General features: G+C 41.0%; 1 protein-coding gene across 1 annotated transcript in view; it reads right to left on the reverse strand.

The window, feature by feature from the left end:
- Nucleotides 1–23802, reverse strand: part of LOC128693278 (uncharacterized) — a 586781-nt gene that overhangs the window by 370115 nt on the left and 192864 nt on the right. The window contains exon 4 of the mRNA XM_070104248.1: nt 18845–18955. Within this exon, the coding sequence (XP_069960349.1) occupies nt 18845–18955 (111 nt within the window). The remainder of the gene's footprint in view (nt 1–18844; nt 18956–23802) is intronic.

The following is a 23802-nucleotide window of genomic DNA, read 5'->3' on the forward strand; positions in this document are numbered from 1 at the left end:
ATTGTGGAATTTAAATAGAATGTATTTAGTATGTGTCAGTAGGCTTGCTGCACTGGTCATCTATTCTTATCATCTTACGTAATGTTAAGATGACCTTCACTACTTAAACGTATATTAAAGTAAACTTTCACTGCTAAACATATACACTGGTCAACAAGAGAGTCTGTGTGTGCCGCTTGAAGGATGGTGGTGGAAGTGGTGAGGAGTGACCTGTTGCAACCCCCATCACTGACGTGATAATTTAGAATTCTAAGTAATGCTGACAATAACCACATAAATGACATTTACAATAGGCGTCCTGCCTTTCAAAGTTTGATGTAGGGATAAGAAGAAAGTGATCAGTGAGGGAGTTACAACATTCGTGATCCATAGTCACCTCTTCACCAGTGTTACAAAAAAAATATCTCTCATTGAAATGGAATATTATCAATATCATTATTATAGTTAAGAACATCCCTATAACAGTCCATCCACTGGTATCCATTGCTACCCACACTCTTCAACGAGCCCTTCAACACTTCATCCTCTCCTTTCACCCTTTCCTCGGACGATCTTCTGCCCTGCTCTCCTTCTCCTACTTATTTATACACGCTCACAGAGGATCAGGAAATGTACCCGAAATAGGAAGGAGAGAGTGGTTGCTATACCGCACAAGAAATGTTTTTAAAGGTACAGCATTTCACCAGCTACATTTACGTCTATCATTTTGGTAATGACACCTCCACAATCACCCACCACATCGCTCCTCCGTCTCTATTTTGTCGCCTCCTTTTCCATCACCTGACGCATTAGTAGAGAATTAATTTTTCAAGAACCAGCTACTGGGGAAATATGTTCACATGTGTATACGGCGCATATGTGAACATATATACTGAACTTCCCTGACATCTGATATGATACAGACAGGATGGCATGAAGCAATACTTGTGGAAAATGTATAGATGTTCCGATGAAAAAAAAAAACAAGGATTACACGAAACCAATGTCTCTTGCACAAGAGTAATCACTGATTCCATCAGTGACTCTCTGCTAAAGGTAGTCTACATAAGATAGTCTACGTAAGATACATAGAACATGGGAGGAAAAAAATACTGCTAGAGGAATAGGGAGTTATAAAAGACAAGCAGCGACCGGCGCAGAGCAGGAATGTGAAAGAGGAGGAAAATCTAACTACATTCAAAATGTCATTATTACAGCAGATGACTCGGAAATAAATAAAAGGCTCCTGGAAAAAATACATATAACCCAAACATTACCCCGTGCAGCCTCCAACCCTAGTACTGATACAGCTACAAACTCTACGACAGCTACCATCACAAATTTAGTAACGCAGGAATCTGCGTCTTGGAACAGTATTGGTACAGCTCTCGTAATATTTGGAGTTGGTGATTCTTCAACGGCTGTTGAAGAATCACCAGTGCTACTGAGTTTTAGAAACAACATCAGTTGATAACCCAGCCCCAGATGAAAGCAGAATTGTGAAAATTCTATGTTTGGGGTATCTAAAAGCATGGAATATCTGGGAAAAAGAATGGGACGTGTAACTTTGACCACCGAAAAAAATACCGTGAACTCCTGATCAAAGGAGTGTGTCGTATCTTTTGGAATCTTTTTTACCCCGAAATGTGTTACACATCAGTCCTCGAAAAGCTGTTCTTCCCCATGAATCTTGGGAAACTATAGTAGTTACATCAGTTCCATAGTAAGATAATTTATTGTACCAGAAAATAGAAAAAAAATGGAGAGAAAAATATTCCACCACACGAGAGCCTTGTTGGATTCAAAGCACAACTCCGTGGCCCCTTATTCCTAACACCAACAACAAAATACCTTTCATCAGTGGACTCCTCGTGGAGTGAAATGCGATATTTGAGGCTTCCATAGAGACCCACACAAAATACCGCTTGGACAATGAAAAATAGATAAGAGGATACAATTTTTTAGATGCGACAGAAAGAACAAGCAACCAGCGAGGGTTGGCTTGTATGTCAGCGAGTCGCTTATTTGAACTGAATTACTAAGCAACACAAACGATGTAATAGTGACTTAGAATCAAATCCTAGTCATTGTGATTCTATATCAGCTGCTAAATGTAACTTCCCAACATTTCAAGGAACACTTACTGAAAATTAATTACCTTTTGGAAAATTTTCCATCCCCAACTCCAATCTTGCTGCTTAGCGATTTACATTTAAGACATGCAAAATGCAAGAATGCAGCAAATGTTGCTATAGTAGAGATAATTCCAGGAGGCAGCTGAAACGAAAACGCACAGACACGCACACACACACAAACACACACACACACACACACACACACACACACACACACACACACACACACACACACACACACACACACACACACACACACACACATGAGCTGCTGAATCTGCAAGAAATTCATCCTAAGCCAGCTAATGGTTGAGCCAACAAAACTGGAAAACACAGTTGACCTTATTTTCACGAATAATGATGACCTGGAAGGAAATACACTATAACAATATCGAAAACAGTAAAATCAAAACAACCTAATTTGGGGTGGACAGGAGTCCACCCCAGCAAAATGCATACGGTTATGACGAAGCTTTCACCAAATTCACCTTTAACCAAAAGAACATGAAGAATAAGACACTTGTGCAACATTTGAGAATCTTTAATGGCGTAACCTTGCGCCAATTAGTGGCTTCTTCAGTTCAGTACAGAGAAGAATGGTGGAAGCTGAGGAAGAGTTTGAGGTAATCAGTCCCTCAGCTTCGTGTCGATCTATTCAGTCCATCAATCTTGGGAAGTGATCAGTATATTCACGTACAAGTGGCTTATATACTTCAGTCGGGTGAGCTGAAGCATGAAGAGACAAAGTCACCAGTGGGAAAATCCACTAACGTTTGCTTACAGGTTAGGCAAACCTTTAAGAAATACCTGTATTAAGATCCTAAGATAACCATAAAAATGGTTTAGAAAACTGACAATTTGAAGTGTGAGACACTTCTCTCTCATTTTCCAACTTGTCTTTTTCAAACCCTTTAAATGACAAAAACATCAAACGTGATCAAATAAATCATGTCAGTAAAGATACATGGTGGGAAGATAAATAATAAATTCGGACTAATGTTTAAAAATGATAAACTTTTGGGCAGAAGTATGCTCAAGCCATATTCCCCAAACAAAAAAAAAAAGAATATGTAAACTGGAAAGGGAAAGAAATACCCCCTTTATAAGCGAAGGTGAAGAATCACCTACCTTCTTAAGTGGGCTAACTCTCTAAAATGTGGAAAGACGCACTGACTAAAGAAATAGAAAATATTGAACATAAGTTATATAATTCATACAAAACGGACGGAAGGACCTAAAATCAATGAAAATGCAAGAAATCAAAAAGCAGGGCAAAAATCACATCAAGTATCAGAACCTTATTCAATAAAAATGTGATCTAGATGGACAACAAGGAAATGAGTGAGATATGAAGTCTCAGTATGACGCTGTGCTTAGTGAGCCATTAAGCTCACTAAAAATCGACACTTAAAATAATTTTTTCATGAATAAGTCTCTGAACCTTGTTAAAATATATACCAAATTTCCGATATAACCCTAACTCCATTGGACTTTGAGGAAGCCACTAACAACAGGATCATGCACTCTGCCAAAGTCATAGACAGGGTAAGCCTGAAGTATACTATGGAGAAGCATCAGCTTGGACACAGGTGTCATTCCATAGTTTCTATATACAACTAATATACCCAGATTTCTTAAAGGTGGCAGAAAAGCATTAGCGAAAATATATAGACTGATAGCTCTGCCATCCCACGTTAAAAAAATCTTAAAAAGATTTTTAAGAAGCATGATTCCCAACTATTTGGACTCCAATAATTGCACAACACAGGACAACATAAGTTTAGAGTAGGTCTTTCCTTCCTCTTGCAACTACTGGATCACTATGACATGGTTTTCATGTACTGAAGGACACACAAAATGAAGATGTAATAGGTAGAGAGTTTGCAAAAGCCTTTAACGTGAGCAATCATCATGTAACAGCACATGAATAAAGGAATAATTAGAACAGTCGGAAAATGGATCTTAAACTTTCTGACCAACAGAATACAAAGAGTAATGGTAAACAAACTTTATGCTGAGGCTGCTTCTGAGGACACGATAAATCTCCAAGTAAATATAAACCAAGGTTTCCAATGGAACACGGAAAACACTATGACGTTAAATACGGACAAATTTAAGTTACTCCGGTATAGAAAGCTTAAGAAAGTAATAACTAGAACCAAATATGCAACAAATTTTAACCACACAATAGATAAAAAAAAAACTAACATGTAGGACTTGGGAGGGACAATGTCAAAGCATATCGCCTCTAAGAATCACAACAATGTCACTATCACATCTTCAACGAAACTGATAGGGTAGATAATGAGAACTTTCAAAACAAGGGATCCCTTGTAAGTCACTTGTTCCGTCTAAGCTGAAATACTACTGTACACTAATAGCCCTATTGAAGATCGTGAAATTGCAGATCAATGAATGTACACAGAACCCTTAAAGCATATATTAGTTCAGTCAAACGCCTTAATTAATGGGGAAGTTTGGAGTATCTTGACCTGTATTTCTTTTTGATTATAATAATAATCTTGACCTGTACTCTCTGGAATGTAAGAAGAAAAGATGAATCATAATCTACACCTGGAAAAATCCTAGAGGGACTGGTCCAAAATTTGCCATGAAAAATCACTCACTACAAAACTAAAAGGCTTGGCAGCTTGTGCTACATAGCCCCAATGAAAAGCACGGGAGCCTTGAGTACACAAAGAGAAAACATAATAAGTGTCTGGGGCCCTAGAATGTTCAAAGGCCTCCTACCATACATAAAGGGGGAGTTACCAATAGATCCCTGGTTGTCTTCAATATAAAACTAGACAGATACTTAAAGTAAGTTAATGATGAGCTGGCCTGTGGTTCGTACACTGGATTGCGTGTGACCATCAGAATCACCATCAGGCTATGATCCACTGTGAGACCTGGTGACGGACCACACAGCGAGGCCAAGTAAGTCATCCTATTTTCTCCATCCTCTCTAATTATCGAAGCCACCACAACAACTCCTCTTCAGTCCTCTGAATAATACCTTCAGCAGCACTGTACCAAACTTCTAAACGCCAAACTACGAATTTTCTTCAAAATATTCACATCACACATTGCCCTCAGACACGACATTTCTACTGCCTTCAGTCATGTCCTCATTACAACATTCACACCCATGTAAGAGTGTTGGTACCATTATACTCTGACATATTCCCTATTTGTCTCAATGGCAAACATTCTTTTTCTAGACAGAGGCCTTAATGCACCATGCTCCTGTTTCATTCATTATTTGATTGGTTCACCTCATCTTTCATGGACCGGTCCGCCGACAAATCGACTCCTAAATGACTCACGAAATGGTAATGACACGATTGCAAACAAACCACGCGACGGTCTGGAGTTTTGAGACTCCTGATCGCGGGTTCTATCCCCGGGGCCCGTGGTATGGTTTTCTCGACTCCTAAATATCTGAACACATTCATTTCTTCCATACTCCCTCCCTGCAATTTGATATTCAGTTGTTTATTACTTAAACTGCTTCTTACTTTTATCATTTTGCTTCTCCTTATCTTCACATTTAATTTTCTTATTTTACATACCTTACCAAATTCGTCCACCAACCATTGCAACTTCTCTTCAAAATCTCCCAAAAACACGGTGTCATCGGCAAAAAACAGTTTTGACAACTCCCACCTTAGCATTGAGTTCTTTAACAACCCTATCTCTAAATATGTTAAATAACCATTGTGACACCATGCAGCCCTGTCTAAGGCCTACGTTTACTGGAAAAAATCCCTATCATTTATATACCATAACCTTAGTATCACTATCCTAATAAAACTCTTAACTGCCTTAAGCAACCTACTACCTATTCCATATACTTGCAGGTTCTGCCCCATTGCTTCCCTAGCTACCCTATCATTTGCCTATTCTAAATTAATAAATGCAACAAGTACTTCCTTATCTTTATCTAAATACTGTTCACTTATATGCTTCAACGAAAGCAGTCTGCACAGCTTCCCTCCCTAAAACCTCCTTGTTCATCTGTGGTCCTGCTTTGTCTAACCCTTATTTCTTTCAATAATATCTCTTCTGCACACTTTGCCTGTTATGTTGAATAAGCTTATTTCTCTGTAATACTTACTATCTCTTATCCCATATTCTATGCATATTCGAAAGTATCTTACTCCCTTTCAAACATTTATTGAATAAATTCTGCAGCCACTATTTGCATATATCCCTACTGATTTTCAAATTTCTGTCTTGATCTTATCAATACCAGCTGCTTTATCTCCCCCCCCCCCCAAAAAAAAAATATATACATCTGTTTTCTTCGCACATAAGTAATGTTTTTTCCTCTCTCTTTCTTCATCATCATTTAGCAGTTACTCAAAATATTCCTGCCTTCTTTCCCATCTAATACCTCTCATGTTGAATGTTTAACTGTTATATAAAATGGAGTAGCAGCACATTGTTGATGTATCCAATTTTGCTAACGAAAGAAAAAAACAAAGACAGACAAATAGAGAAATTTAAACCTAACAAATCCCGAGGCCCTGAAGAATTGTTTGCAAGGGGTTTAAATGAATGTAAAGAGGAACTTAGCAAACCTTTGGCTAAGCTTTTCAACACATCACTGCAAACTGGCATAGTGCCTGATAAGTGGAAAATGGCAAATGTAATACCTATTTACAAGGCAGGTGACAGGTCCTTAGCTTCTATCTATAGACCAATAAGCCTTACCTTCATAGTGGGAAAATTTAAGGAATCAATTGCCGAGGCAATTCGTATCCATCCTGAAAGGGATAAATTGATTAATGAACCTCAACACGGTTTTACAAAGGGGCGTTCCTGTCTTACGAATTTACTAACTTTTCTCAGTAAGGTATTTGAGGAGGTAGATCATGGTATTGAATATCATATTGTGTATATGGACTTCAGTAAGGCTTTCGATAGAGTTCCACATCAGAGGCTATTGAGGGAACGTAAGGCACACGGAAGAGGAAGAGAAATTTTTTCCTGGATAGAGACATGGTTGACAAATAGGCAGCAGAGAGTTTGCATAAATGGGGAGAAATCAGAACGGGGGCACATCACAAGCGATGTTCCACGGGGGGTCAGTGTTGGGCCCCTAGGTGTTCACAATTTACATAAACGACATAGACGAGGAAATAAATAGCGACATAAGCAAATTTGCTGATGACACCAAAAGCCGTCCAATTCAATCTAGTGAGGACATTAGAGCACTCCACTTGTCGGTTCTCTGAACCATTCATCTACACTCCAGGATGATTTGAATAGACTGATGCAATGGTCGGAGAAGTGGCAGATGAAGTTTAATAAAGACAAATGCAAAGTTCTAAATGTTGGAAAGCACAATAACCATGCCACATATAAACTAAATGTAGATCTTAATATTACTAATTGCGAAAAGGATTTAGGAGTTCTGGTTAGCAGTAACCTGAAACCAAGACAACAGTGCATAAGTGTTCGCAATAAAGCTAACAGAATCCTTGGCTTCATGTCAAGAAGCATAAATAGTAGAAATCCTCAGGTTGTTCTCCAACTCTATATATCCTTGGTTTGGCCTCATTTAGATTATGCTGCACAGTTCTGGTCACCGTATTACAGAATTTATATAAATGCTCTGGAAAACGTACAGAGGAGGATGACAAAGTTGATCCCATGTATCAGAAATCTTCCCTGGGATGATAGGCTGAGGGCCCTGAATCTGCACTCTCTAGAAATGCATAGAATTAGGGGGGATATGATTGAGGTGTATAAATGGTAAACAGGAATGAATAAATGGGATGTAAATAGCGTGCTAAAAAATATCTAGCCTAGACAGGACTCGCAGCAATGGTTTTAAGCTGGAAAAAATCAGATTCAGGGAAGATATAGGAAAGCACTGGTTTGGTAATAGAGTTGTGGATGAGTGGAACAAACTCCCGAGTATTGTTATAAAAGCTAAGACTGTGTAGTTTTAAAAATAGGTTAGATAAATACATGAGTGGGTGTGGGTGGGTGTGAGTTGGACCTGAATAGCTGGTCCTACTGGGTCAGATGCCGTGCTCCTTCCTTAAGTGGAGGCGACCTGACTGCGTGGGCCATTGGTCTAAGCAGGGGAATGACATGGACCTGCCCTGCTTGGGTCAGTAGGCCTGTTGCAGTGTTCCTTCTTTCTGAAGTTATAAGAACATAAGAACATAAGAAAGGAGGAACACTGCAGCAGGCCTGTTGGCCCATACTAGGCAGGTCCTTTACAATTCATCCCACTAACAAACATTTGACCAACCCAACTTTCAATGCCACTCAAGAAACAAGCTCCGATCTGCAAGTCCCACTCAAATCCAACCCCTCCCACTCATGTACTTATCCAACCTAAATTTGAAACTACCCAAAGTCCTAGCCTCAATAACCGAACTAGGTAGACTGTTCCACTCATCAACTACCCTATTTCCAAACCAATACTTTCCTATGTCCTTTCTAAATCTAAACTTATCTAATTTAAATCCATTATTGCGGGTTCTCTCTTGGAGAGATATCCTCAAGACCTTGTTAATATCCCCTTTATTAATACCTATCTTCCACTTATACACTTCGATCAGGTCTCCCCTCATTCTTCGTCTAACAAGTGAATGTAACTTAAGAGTCTTCAATCTTTCTTCATAAGGAAGATTTCTAATGCTATGTATTAATTTAGTCATCCTACGCTGAATGTTTTCTAACGAATTTATGTCCATTCTGTAATATGGAGACCAGAATTGAGCTGCATAATCTAGGTGAGGCCTTACTAATGATGGGCTTGTTTCATACTATGGAACAATGCTCTTCTCCAGACTGAGGGACTGACCACCTCAAAACTTTAAGGGTGATGGACTGATTACATCGTCTTCAAGTATCTTCTGCTTCTATCAACTTTTCTGTACTTGACTGAAGAAGCCTACTGTGTAGGCGAAACGTTTCATAATAAAGATACCTAACTGTTGCATATGTGTCTTACCTAACAACCTTACTAATGATGTATAAAGCTGCAGTATGACCTCTGGACTTCTGTTGCTTACACTTCTTGATATAAATCCCAGTAATCTATTTGCCTTATTACGTACGCTTAGGCATTGCTGTCTTGGTTTAAGGTTGCTGCTTACCATAACCCCCAAGTCCTTTTCGCAATCTGTATGGCTAAGTTCTATATTATTTAACTTATAAGTGCTAGGGTTATGGACACTCCCGAGCTTCAGAACCTTGCATTTATCTACATTGAACTGCATCTGCCACTTTTCTGACCAAGAGTAGAGTTTGTCTAAATCCTCCTGAAGTTCCCTAACATCTACGTTTGAATCAATTATCCTACCTATCTTCGTGTCATCGGCGAATTTGCTCATATCACTAGTAATTCCTTCATCAAGATCATTGATATATATTATAAACAACAACGGGCCCAAGACTGATCCCTGTGGAACGCCACTTGTTACTGATCCCCACTCGGATTTAACCCCATTTATGGACACTCTCTGCTTCCTGTCTGTGAGCCATGATTCGATCCACGAGAGCACTCTTCCCCCAATGCCATGAGCTGCTACTTTCTTCAACAGTCTTTGGTGCGGAACTCTATCAAATGCCTTACTAAAATCTAAGTAAATAATATCAAATTCTTTATTTACACACACACACACACACACACACACACACACACAATTGCTCCTACACAGTAGGAACAATCCAGTCTGGGGGCCCTAAGGTGGTAACTGCAGTGATGTACAACCCGCCACAGAGTAGCAGGAGAGAGCAACAGACCAATGGTAAAGACACTAGCTGAGGTGGCCAGAAGGCCTCACACGGGTAGGGCAAAGTTACTAGCCATGGGTAATTTCAATCACAAGGAGATTGACAGGGAAAACCTGGAGCTAAATGGAGAGCCAAGATGATGAAGGTGGTACTGGAAACACTTATGAATCAACATGCTAGGGGCACTACCAGAGAGAGAGAGGAGAGGATGATCCAGCAAGACTGGACCTCGTATTTGCCTTATGTAATTCAAACATTGAGGACATCACATATGAGAGGCCCCTCGGGGCCAGTTATCACATGGTTCTGAGCTTCGAATACATAGAGTTACAAGTGGAGATTGAAGCAGGAGTAGGATGGAAGAAGGCAGACAACAAAAGAGGGGACTACACAGACATGAGGAGTTTTCTGCAAGAAGTTTAGTGAGAAAGAGAAATGGTGGGAAAATTAGTAAACCAAATGATGGACTACATGACAATAAAATGCATCAAGGCAGAGGTGAGATTCCTTCCCAAGGGCAATAGAAACAATGGGAAAACCAGAGAGAGCCCTTTGTTCACCCATATGTATAGAGAGGCAAAAAATGCGCTAGAGAATGAAGAAACTACACAAGACAAAGAACCCATGAAAATAAAGAAATTATTCGAAAAGCCATATCAGGAAGAAACAACAGTCAAGGACCAGGTAATCAGGCTGAGGAAGGAAGGAGGGGAGTTCACAAGAAACGACCGAAAAGTATGTGAGGAGCGGAACATGAGATGTGAAAGAAGTATTGACAGTGGAGACAGGATGGACTCCGGGAACTCAGAAAATGGGGGTACACCAACAAAGGATGCACCAACAAGTGCTGGACGAAATACACACTAGTGAGGAGGAGGTGAAGATGCTTCTAAGTGAGCTAGATACCTGAAAGGTGGTGGGACAGGACATCTCTCTGTGGATCCTTAGAGAGGAAGCAGAGACACTGTGTGTGACACTAACAACAACCTTCAACACTTCCACTGAAACTGGGTGTTTCAGTGGAAGTGTGGAAAACAGTGTGAGTGTGGAAAGCAGCAAACATAGTCACAATTTTTAGGAAAGGAGATAGATATCAAGAATTAGACTACAGTCCAGTGTCACTGACATATATAGTATGCAAAATCGTTGAGAAAATTATCAGGAGAGTGGTGGAGCACCTAAAAAGGAACAAGCTTAAAGATGACAACCCAGAACGGTTTCAGGGAAGGGAAATCCTGCGTCGCAAACCTACTGAGTTTTATGACAAGGTAACAGAAATAAGGCGAGAGAAAGAGACGGGGGATGTAGACTGCATTTTCTTCGACTGCTTGAAGGCTTTCGACACAGTTCCACACAAGAGACTAGTTCAAAAGTTAGAGGATCTATCATGCATAACAGGAAAGACACTGCAATGGATCAGAGAATACCTGACAGGGAGGAAACAACGAATCATAGTAAATGACGAGGAGTCAGAGTGGGCGCCTGTGATGTGCGCGGTTCCGCAGGGGTCAGTCCTAGGACTTGTGCTGTTTTTGGTATATGTGAATGACATAACAGAAGGGATAGACTCAGAAGTGTCCCTATTTGCAGATGATGTGAAGTTAGTGAGGAGAATTAAATCGATCGAGGATCAGGCAGGACTACAAAAAGACCTGGACAGGCTGGACATGTTGTCCAGTAATTGAACCACGTGTCCAACCCGGACATCACATAGAGTAGGATAATCTACAGGATGCTACAGGCTGCATCGCAAGTATCTCACCTATGAGTGGGTTTCAGGGAGTCGGGTGTGAGTTCCAATTAGCCGCCAAGCTATTTGTGAACTGTCCAACTCTCCTAGTATGATAAAGAATAGGATATCAAGTACTCAGTAACAAATAGCAATTAGTATTTTATAGTAGAACAGGAGGGCGAGCAGACAGGTGTCTATTAGAATAGCAAGAAGTATACTCACAGAGGACATAATCTAGTAGCTGGGTGTGGGTCTGGTCAGGTAGAGGAGCACTGTACACTACGTGTCACACTCAGACTCCATATACACGCTCATACACCATAGCACAATCCCATCTACTTTTCACACACTTAATAAACCCACAATCATATAGTTCTACACACACACACACATACACACACACACACACACGCACATGCTCACACCTACACACTCCCACATATACAGACCCACACACTCTCCTCTCCCCCACCCTCCCCCCATCCCTCTTCCACTCCCACACAGTTCCTCACAAGAGGTTAATGCAAATACTAGAGGATCAGGCATGCTTAACAGAGAATACCTGACAGGGAGGCAACAACGAGTCATGGTACGTGACGAGGTGTCCGAGTGGGCGCCTGTTAAGAGCGGGGTTCCACAGGGGTCAGTCCTAGGACCTGTGCTGTTTTTGGTATATGTATATGACATAACGGAAGGGATAGACTCCAGAAGTGTTCTTGTTTGCAGATGATGTGAAGTTAATGAGAAGAATTAAATCGGTCGAGGATCAGGCAGGACTACAAAGAGACCTGGACAGGCTACAAGCCTGGACCAGCAACTGGTTCCTTGAATTTAACCCTACCAAGTGCAAAGTCATGAAGATCGGGGAAGGGCAAAGAAGACCACAGGTGGCCAAAAACTAGAAACCTCACTGAAGGAAAAAAGATCGTGGGGTGAGTATAATACCAAGCATATCTCCTGAGGTGCACATCAACCAGATAACTGCTTCTACACTCGGTAGTCTGGCAAACCTAAGAATAGCGTTCTGATACCTTAGTAAGGAATCGTTCAAGACTCTGTACACCGTGTACGTCAAGCTCATATTGGAGTATGCAGCACCAGTTTGGAATCCACACCTGGTCAAGCACATCAAGAAATTAGAGAAAGTACAAAGGTTTGCAACGAGACTAGTCCCAGAGCTAAGGAGATTGCCCTACAAAAAAAGGTTAAGGAAAATTTGCCTGACGACACTGGAGGACAGAAGTGTCAGAGGAAACATGATAACGACATATAAAATCCTGCCAGGAATTGACAAGGTGGGCAAAAGCAGGATGTTCCAGAGATGGTACACAGAAACAAGAAGTCACAATTGGAAGTTGAAGACTCCTATGAGTCAAAGGGACGTTAGGAAGTATTTCTTCAGTCATAGAGCTGCCAGGAAGTGGAATAGCCTAGAAAGTGACGTAGTGGAGGCAGGAAACATACATAGTTTTAAGATGAGGTTTGATAAAGCTCAGGAGCAGGGAGAGAGAGGACCCAGTAGCAGTCAGTGAAGAGGCGGGGCCAGGAGCTATGAATCGACCCCTGCAACCACAAATAGGTGAGTACACATACGTTCTTCATTTCTGACGATCGTATGCATTACTAATTCATTGACAAATGATTATATCTTCCCTTCCACACTTCTGCCTCACTCCCTTACTAACTTCCTTCATGTCATAGACCTACGGCGGTGCTCATTTATTTACTTCCTGTACACTTTGAAATGTCTACAGTAATTATAATTCAACAATTTTGGTGTTTGATATTTGTGTTGATGGTAGCAGGTCATTACTACTTAGTCTCTAGCTTGAGGAACAATATAGCAGACCTACTGGTTCTTCCGAGGCAGGTTCTATAAAAATTGAAAAGTTCTCACTCTTATTAGTGTTTAACATATTTTAAAGCTAAAACTATAATAACGTAAATAATCCTAACAATCTTCTTCTTGATTCGCCGGTACTCTCCCGGCTCGGGCAAGCCAAGTGGTGGCCCGGCTTTGGCTCCCTTTCTCGGGAGTATCTCAGACTAATGTCTCCCATGGGAGGAGGTACAACTACCTCCTCATCGTTGGGACCAACTGTCCCCAGGCCTAACCACGTTCCCCGCCTTCATGGGGCTCGTAGGGAGAAGCTAGGTCTCTCTGATCTGCCATCCCCGCCCCAGGGAGGCTAATGGGAATAGCAGTCTTGTGAGCTGCAAGCTCTGGCTCTGGAACCTACCCTGCCCTAGAAGGGCTGGGCATGGTGTCGATCCCTAACAACCTTTGAGAGACAGAGTGAGAGAGAGAGAGAAATCAATGTAAAATATTACTAATGTCACACTATGATATAAGTAACTAAAATTATAGTTACTTATATCAAACTATTTGGAATAGTTACTGCATGTCTTCACCGGCCCAAATTCGTCTAAAGTTTTGGGTTGCCAACTGTACATATCTGGTGTTATTCTCTGTTGATGAAACAATTACTGACAACCAACTGGAGAATTTCTTTATGTTGTAAGGTCGGAACTTGTCCATCTGAATGGGAATAGGAGTATTGCATTTTATTTTATTCAGTTCAACTGGATCAGTGGTTTTTCATCATTTTCTCTCTCCCACTTTATGTGACTGCTAAGTGTAGCTGTCAGAAACGAAGTCTACCCTGTATACTTTTTCGTTTTGTGTGGCATTTGAACACACTTTGATAAAAAAAATTTTTTTTAAATATTTTCATAGTTTTTGTTCTATGTTGGCGAACTTGTGGCAACAAATGTACAATAATTGTAATTTTATTACATTACGGTGTTGGAGGGAGTAATCTAACGGCTTCTCAAGTTCAGAAAAGATGCTTCATTTGTCTAGAAGGAAAATCACTGTCATCTCAAAGCATATTTAATGTCAATAGATCACTTCTAAAAATTTCCTATATTGTTTACATAAGAATATAAGAACATAAGAACGAAGGAACACTGCAGAAGGCCTACTGGCCCATGCGAGGCAGGTCCAAGTCTCCTACCGGCTTAAGCCAAAGCACCCAACCTAGTCAGGTCAGGTCACATTGACTTAAGGGAGGAACACGGCAACCGACCTGTTAGCACAAGCTATCAGGTCTAACTCACACCCACCCACATCTACTCATGTATTTATCCAACCTATTTTTAAAGCTACACAACGTTCTGGCCTCTATAACGGTACTTGGGAGTTTGTTCCACTCATCCACAACTCTATTACCAAACCAGTACTTTCCTATATCCTTCCTGAATCTGAATTTTTCCAACTTAAAACCATTGCTGCGAGTCCTGTCTAGGCTAGATATTTTCAGCACACTATTTACATCCCCTTTATTTATTCCTGTCTTCCATTTATACACCTCAATCATATCCCCCCTAATTCTACGTCTTTCTAGAGAGTGCAGTTTCAGGGCCCTTAGTCTATCCTCATAGGGAAGGTTTCTGATACATGGGATCATCTTTGTCATCCTCCTTTGTACATTTTCCAGAGAATTTATATCCATTCTGTAATACGGTGACCAAAACTGTGCAGCATAATCTAAATGAGGCCTAACCAAGGATGTATAGAGTTGAAGAACAACCTGAGGACTCCTATTATTTATGCTTCTTGATATGAAGCCAAGGATTCTATTAGCTTTATTGCGAACACTTATGCACTGTTGTCTTGGTTTCAGATTACTGCTAACCAGAACTCCTAAATCTTTTTCGCAATCCGTAATATTAAGATCTACATTATTTAGTTTATATGTGGCATGGTTATTGTCCTGTCCAACATTTAGAACTTTGCATTTGTCTATATTAAACTGCATCTGCCACTTCTCCGACCACTGCATCAGTCTATTCAAATCTTCCTGGAGTGCTCGAATGTCCTCGTCAGAATGAATTCGACGGCCTATTTTGGTGTCATCGGCAAACTTGCCGATGTCGCTCTTTATGCCCTCATCTATGTCGTTTATGTAGATTGTGAACAGCAGGGGGCCCAACACTGACCCCTGTGGAACACCGCTCGTGACGCTTCCCCACTCTGATTTCTCCCCATTTATGCAAACTCTCTGCTGCCTATTTGTCAACCATGCCTCTATCCAGGAAAAAATTTCTCCTCCTATTCCATGTGCTTTAATTTTCCTCAATAGTCTCTGATGTGGGACCCTGTCAAAAGCCTTACTGAAGTCCATATACACAATATCATATTCATTACCATGATCTACCTCCTCAAATACCTTAGTGAAAAAAGTTAATAAATTCGTAAGGCAGGAACGCCCCTTTGTAAAACCATGCTGAGATTCGTTGATTAATTTATGCTTTTCAAGATGGCTACGAACTGCCTCGGCAATTATTGATTCCATAAATTTTCCCACTATGGAGGTTAGGCTTATTGGTTGATGTTTTTTGGTCTGAGGTATGGAAAGGATACATCTGAAATAGATCACTGACAATTATGCATGAAACATTAGTACCGGATATTGTTGATCGAACTTCATGATTAAAAGTGTCACTGGCAGCTATAGTGAAGATTTAGGAATCAAAGATGATCGGCAGTGTTGACTCTTCATCTCCACTTGTGTGTTTAGTGTATTCTGATAACTGCTGACTTTTCCGCGTTACTGCACAGTCTTTCACTGTAATTAATGTTGTCTTCATGCATGTAATTACTTCTTTACTTTCACAGTTGTCCTGTACTGTGACCAACCATAACATAAAAATGAGTTTTTTTCTTGTATGATGAAGAGAATGGTATGTTGTTGGGTAAATATTATTTGCTAACAACCTAATCTTTCTTTCATTAGTAGAAGTCTTTTTCTCTTCACTACATTCGTCATCACTTCCGTTTTCTGATAAATCTTTCGCTGATGCGTCTACATCTTCCTCAGCATTACTTTGTAACATTAGAAGTGACTTGTTAATGTTGAAAAATGCTGATAAAAGCGACATCATTTCATCTGAAAAGTCAGTAGCTATTTAAAACGTGTCCAGAAAAATCTGTCGTAGAGTCCAAAATTAAATTTTCATTAAAACATTTGTGATGTCCTTTGTTATTGACCTGATTATATCTACTTTCCGTTAGGATGGACTATTTTATTATTCTCTCATATTTGCTGCAAACATCATCGAGGACTCGTTTTTACTTGTTGATGAACTAAAGCAATTATCTCTTCCATAATGTTAAGGTGGACTAGTTTAAACTCATAAGATCTTATGAATCTCAGGGCGGGTTTGATTCTCATGATTACTAACACTACGTTCATACCTGGTGTCTTAGTCGCTTCTCATGGTTCCACTTACCACCGGACTCACAATCTTCTCTTTTACCTCGTTGATAAAACAATTATTTGCAGCCAACTTCAGCAAATGTTTGGATGGAAAACCAAAACTTGCTTATCAGATTAAGAATGGAAACATTATATTCTCTCTTTATCAGATCAGTTTGGTGGAGCTCTTGACTTTATTTTACTGGATTCTACGATTTCTTTGCTGACCAAAAATAGAAAAAGTAAATTTCTTCTGATATTTAATATATTCTTTATGCTACTATATATATTCTCTTCTCTCAGCTGCTTCCCAACTCTCTTCCTCCAATTATTAAAAGTGGTGATTTTTCTCGTCTGTACTTTTAATTGGAGTAATTTTGGCATTTCAAAAATTGAAACTTGGAAATAATTTTAATTATTAATGTAAATGTTCTTTATTTAAAGAAACCTACCCAGCAAGACTTTATTTGTACTAACTGTAATAGACAAAAATATGTAAGTAACAGCATACATTTAATGCAAGGAAATCCTAATTTCATATTTATGTCAACGTTCCTGAAAATTTCTTTCTAGTTAATTGCATGTGATCGGTTTGTTTTGAAATTCCATATTCATATGCATTAGAAAACTTTAATTTGAATTCCTTGACTCAACAAACATATATTTAGACACCAGGATGGCATCTCTAATTGAAACATGAGCTGAAGTAAGTACAGTGAAAATACGACTGCAGCCATTTTTAAAGATGACATTTTATGAACCGCTTCCGGCGTATTGTGATATGTTCGCTAGTTTTTCTGTTTCTCTTCTATGCATACTAAGTGTACTCATGCTTACATGAGACTTCATTATAAGGGACAATAGTGGCTGGCCAAGTGTACTCACGCTGGTATACTAAGTGTACTCATGCTTACATGAGACTTCATTATAAGGGACAATAGTGGCTGGCCAAGTGTACTCACGCTGGTATACTAAGTGTACTCATGCTTACATGAGACTTCATTATAAGGGACAATAGTGGCTGGCCAAGTGTACTCACGCTGGCATACTAAGTGTACTCATGCTTACATGAGACTTCATTATAAGGGACAATAGTGGCTGGCCAAGTGTACTCACGCTGGCATACTAAGTGTACTCATGCTTACATGAGACTTCATTATAAGGGACAATAGTGGCTGGCCAAGTGTACTCACGCTGGCATACTAAGTGTACTCATGCTTACATGAGACTTCATTATAAGGGACAATAGTGGCTGGCCAAGTGTACTCACGCTGGCATACTAAGTGTACTCATGCTTACATGAGACTTCATTATAAGGGACAATAGTGGCTGGCCAAGTGTACTCACGCTGGTATACTAAGTGTACTCATGCTTACATGAGACTTCATTATAAGGGACAATAGTGGCTGGCCAAGTGTACTCACGCTGGCATACTAAGTGTACTCATACTTACATGAGACCTCATTATAAGGGACAATAGTGGCTGGCCATGTGTACTCACGCTGGTATACTAAGTGTACTCATGCTTACATGAGACTTCATTATAAGGGACAATAGTGGCTGGCCAAGTGTACTCACGCTGGCGGCATACTAAGTGTACTCATGCTTACATGAGACTTCATTATAAGGGACAATAGTGGCTGGCCAAGTGTACTCACGCTGGTATACTAAGTGTACTCATGCTTACATGAGACTTCATTATAAGGGACAATAGTGGCTGGCCAAGTGTACTCATGCTGGCATACTAAGTGTACTCATGCTTACATGAGACTTCATTATAAGGGACAATAGTGGGTGGCCAAGTGTACTCACGCTGGCATACTAAGTGTACTCATGCTTACATGAGACTTCATTATAAGGGACAATAGTGGCTGGCCAAGTCAGAGGGGACGACATAGCTATACTAAATATATTTGTGTAAATCATCTGGCATAAATTTCGAGGAAATGGATGAGGTCACATAACATTATAATTACCTCCTGTGGCTACACACTTGAGAGTGAGTGTCATCCCCAGTACGTAGGGGCCAATTGTTGAGCTCATCTCGTTTGCATTTACGTCCAGGATTCGTACGCTGTCTGGTGGCACTGTGAGGGGAGAGAGAGAAAGAAATATTACTTTACACTCCATGTGGCCACTGTGAATGAGAGAAAGACAAAGTACGTGTCTAGAGGAACGAGAGAAAGTTACTTCACACAGCACAGTAGCAATGTATAATAAAGCAAGAGGAGAGGTTATTATATCCTCTCTGATGGCACTATAATGAAGAAAAGACAATGTTATTGCATGATGTGTGGCGGTATTCCTCAGGAAAGAGAAAGAGAAAGAGAGAGAGAGAGAGAGAGAGAGAGAGAGAGAGAGAGAGAGAGAGAGAGAGAGAGAGAGAGAGAGAGAGAGAGAGAGAGAGAGAGAGCATATGCAGACGACTGTACTTATTCAAGAGAGGAAACTCCAGTTGCTCTAAATTACATTTTTCACCGGCTTACGACTACATCAACCTGGGGAAAACGATGGCAGGTAACATTTGCTCCTGAAAATGTGACCTGCCATGGTGGCAGGGGCACTGAATGTTTCCACCTTATGCAACCCCCCCTGTGGTTGTTTCGTATCTTATATCGCTCGTTTGCGATTCTTACACACACACACACACACACACACACACACACACACACACACACTGTACACTGTATGTTAGGCCCATACTGGAGTATGCAGCACCAGTCTGGAACCCACACCTGGTCAAGCACGTCAAGAAGTTAGAGAAAGTACAAAGGTTTGCAACAAGGCTAGTCCCAGAGCTCAAGGGAATGTCGTACGAGGAAAGGTTAAGGGAAATCGGACTGACGACACTGGAGGACAGAAGGGTCAGGGGAGACATGATAACGACATACAAGATACTGCGGGGAATAGACAAGGTGGACAGAGATAGGATGTTCCAGAGAGGGGACACAGGGACAAGGGGTCACAACTGGAAGCTGAAGACTCAGACGAGTCACAGGGACGTTACGAAGTATTTCTTCAGTCATAAAGACGTCAGCAAGTGGAATAGCCTAGCAAGTGAAGTAGTGGAGGCAGGAACCATACATAGTTTTAAGAAGAGGTATGACAAAGCTCAGGAAGCAGAGAGAGAGAGAACCCAGTAGCGATCAGTGAAGAGGCGGGGCCAGGAGCTGAGTCTCGACCCCTGCAACCACAATTAGGTGAGTACAATTAGGTGAGTACACACACACACACACACATATATATACCATACCACGGGCGGGATAGAACCCGCGGTCAGAGAGTCTCAAAACTCCAGACCGTCGCGTTAGCCACTGGACCAGCTAGCCACAATAAGATTCGTCCAACTAGGTATATTTCTACACCATAGGAAGGTTAGCATAGGCACCACTGTGACCACAAATGCAAGTTTTTACAGACGAACCTCCATATCACTACAAACTGGCATCATATCACTACAAACTGGCATGGTGCCAGATAAGTGGAAAATGGCAAATGTGATACCTATTTTCAAAGCAGGTGACAGGTCCCTAGCTTCGACCTATAGACCAATAAGCCTAACCTCCATAGTGGGAAAATTTATGGAATCAATAATTGCCGAGGCAGTTCGTAGCCACCTTGAAAAGCATAAATTAATCAACGAATCTCAGCATGGTTTTACAAAGGGGCGTTCCTGCCTTACGAATTTATTAACTTTTTTCACTAAGGTATTTGAGGAGGTAGATCATGGTAATGAATATGTTATTGTGTATATGGACTTCAGTAAGGCTTTTGACAGGGTCCCACATCAGAGACTATTGAGGAAAATTAAGGCACATGGAATAGGAGGAGAATTTTTTTCCTGGATAGAGGCATGGTTGACAAATAGGCAGCAGAGTTTGCATAAATGGGGAGAAATCAGAGTGGGGAAGCGTCACGAGCGGTGTTCCACAGGGGTCAGTGTTGGGCCCCCTGCTGTTCACAATCTACATAAACGACATAGACGAGGGCAAAAAGAGCGACATCAGCAAGTTTGCAGATGACACCAAAAAAGGCCGTCGAATTCATTCTGACGAGGACATTAGAGCACTCCAGGAAGATTTGAATAGACTGATGCAGTGGTCGGAGAAGTGGCGGATGAAGTTTAATATAGACAAATGCAAAGTTCTGAATGTTGGACAGGACAATAACCATGCCACATGTAAACTAAATAATGTAGATCTTTATATTACGGATTGCGAAAAAGATTTAGGAGTTATGGTTAGCAGTAATCTGAAACCAAGACAACAGTGCATAAGTGTTCGCAATAAAGCTAATAGAATCCTTGGCTTCATATCAAGAAGCATAAATAATAGGAGTCCTCAGGTTGTTCTTCAACTCTATACATCCTTGGTTAGGCCTCATTTAGATTATGCTGCACAGTTTTGGTCACCGTATTACAGAATGGATATAAATGCAATGGAAAACGTACAAAGGAGGATGACAAAGTTGATCCCATGTATCAGAAACCTTCCCTATGAGGATAGACTAAGGGCCCTGAATCTGCACTCTCTAGAAAGAGGTAGAATTAGGGGGGATATGATTGAGGTGTATAAATGGAAGACAGGAATAAATAAAGGGGATGTAAATAGTGTGCTGAAAATATCTAGCCTAGACAGGACTAGCAGCAATGGTTTTAAGTTGGAAAATTTCAGATTCTGGAAGGATATAGGAAAGTACTGGTTTGGTAATAGAGTTGTGGATGAGTGGAACAAACTCCCAAGTACAGTTATAGAGGCCAGAACGTTGTGTAGCTTTAAGGGTAGACTGGATAAATACATGAGTGGATGTGGGTGGGTGTGAGTTGGACCTGATAGCTTGTGCTACCAGGTCGGTTGCCGTGTTCCTCCCAAGACAACAGTGCATAAGTGTTCGCAATAAAGCTAATAGAATCCTTGGCTTCATAACAAGAAGCATAAATAATAGGAGTCCTCAGGTTGTTCTTCAACTCTATACATCCTTGGTTAGGCCTCATTTAGATTATGCTGCACAGTTTTGGTCACCGTATTACAGAATGGATATAAATTCTCTGGAAAATGTACAAAGGAGGATGACAAAGTTGATCCCATGTATCAGAAACCTTCCCTATGAGGATAGACTAAGGGCCCTGAAACTGCACTCTCTAGAAAGACGTAGAATTAGGGGGGATATGATTGAGGTGTATAAATGGAAGACAGGAATAAATAAAGGGGATGTAAATAGTGTGCTGAAAATATCTAGCCTAGACAGGACTCGCAGCAATGGTTTTAAGTTGGAAAAATTCAGATTCAGGAAGGATATAGGAAAGTACTGGTTTGGTAATAGAGTTGTGGATGAGTGGAACAAACTCCCAAGTACCGTTATAGAGGCCAGAACGTTGTGTAGCTTTAAAAATAGGTTGGATAAATACATGAGTAGATGTGGGTGGGTGTGAGTTAGACCTGATAGCTTGTGCTACCAGGTCGGTTGCCGTGTTCCTCCCTTAAGTCAATGTGACCTGACCTGACTAGGTTGGGTGCATTGGCTTAAGCCGGTAGGAGACTTGGACCTGCCTCGCATGGGCCAGTAGGCCTTCTGCAGTGTTCCATCGTTCTTATGTTCTTATGTTCTTAAGTCAATGTGACCTGACCTGACTAGGTTGGGTGCATTGGCTTAAGCCGGTAGGAGACTTGGACCTGCCTCGCATGGGCCAGTAGGCCTGCTGCAGTGTTCCTTCGTTCTTATGTTCTTATGTGACGAATTCTAGCTCAAGTCCCCTCAAAGCCTTTAACATAACTCACGAAATCGTAATGACACGACTGCAAACAAACCATACCAGTTCGTTGCATAGGATGGAAGTTAGTTCTCTTACTGCCAAGCAGAAGAGAAGTGGAGCGAGTGGATCACCCTTCTGAACGCCCTCTGATGAGGAAATTTCACGTTTGCCAAACAAAAGAATTGAGGGTACGCTGTAGCCAGCTGAAATGAAGGGAAAAAGACTGGGGAACCAATCCTGAACGGCCGGCAGGACCACATCTCTTTTCACCATATTTAAAGGCATTTCTAAAGTTAAGTTTGAGTATGACCTTGTCTTCTGGTAGGTCCCTGATATAGGCCCTTGCCGAATGAACTGGGGCGCTTCTCTGCTTAGAGAGACGCCAAAGCCAAGCTGGTATGGCTGGAGTAAACTGGCAGCTTTTAGGCAAATGTTTCTTACTGCTGCTTTGGCAACGAGACGGCAAAGTGTTACCAACAGCAGTGGGTCTAATTTCCCCATCCTTCTTCTTCAAAGCGTATAATGAGGCTCCAAAAAAAAAGAAAGTTTTAATTTCTTCTGGGATCCGCCCAGCCAGGAAGTTGTTGACGAAGGTTGTTAACTCGGTGAGAAGAATTGATGCAGATGCACCGAGAACCGGACTTACCATCTCTTTGAGGTGTTGTGGTCGAATTCCAGTGTAACCTCCTTCAGATCCAGCCGGAAATGACACGATCGCCTTATAGGCTTCTGATTCTGGCAAAATTAATTGTTCAGAGATGGGGTCTTCCTCAGGGTTGTTGTTGACGACTTTGGTGTCCCATGTTGGGTGATTGTCTCTTAGTGCTGGGGCTGTGGTCTCATCCTTGTGAGCTGCAGTGTCGTCACTTGTAATTATTATGATTGCTCCCACTGTGTCACCTTCTTCAACTTTGTGCCAATTTTCTCGTTTTCAGTGGAATTTGTCGTGGGTCTACCTCTGTGATTCCTGCGATGCTGGGGCAGAGGGACATAATTATCCGTTCTTGGGTAGTTGCGCACTGCCTTGATGATTAATGTAGTTAACAATTTGCCTCATCTTTCAGGAACTGCAAGACAGACATTGCCGAACATGAGTAGGTTGTGTCATGCTTTAATGGTGCCTCGGGCTTCTAAGTTGGTGGAACCTCCATTCACCTGCTTAAGAAGGTCCGTGAATTTCCC

The sequence above is a fragment of the Cherax quadricarinatus genome, chromosome 90, assembly GCF_038502225.1.
Source record: "Cherax quadricarinatus isolate ZL_2023a chromosome 90, ASM3850222v1, whole genome shotgun sequence".
NCBI classification, from domain to species: Eukaryota; Metazoa; Arthropoda; class Malacostraca; order Decapoda; family Parastacidae; genus Cherax; species Cherax quadricarinatus.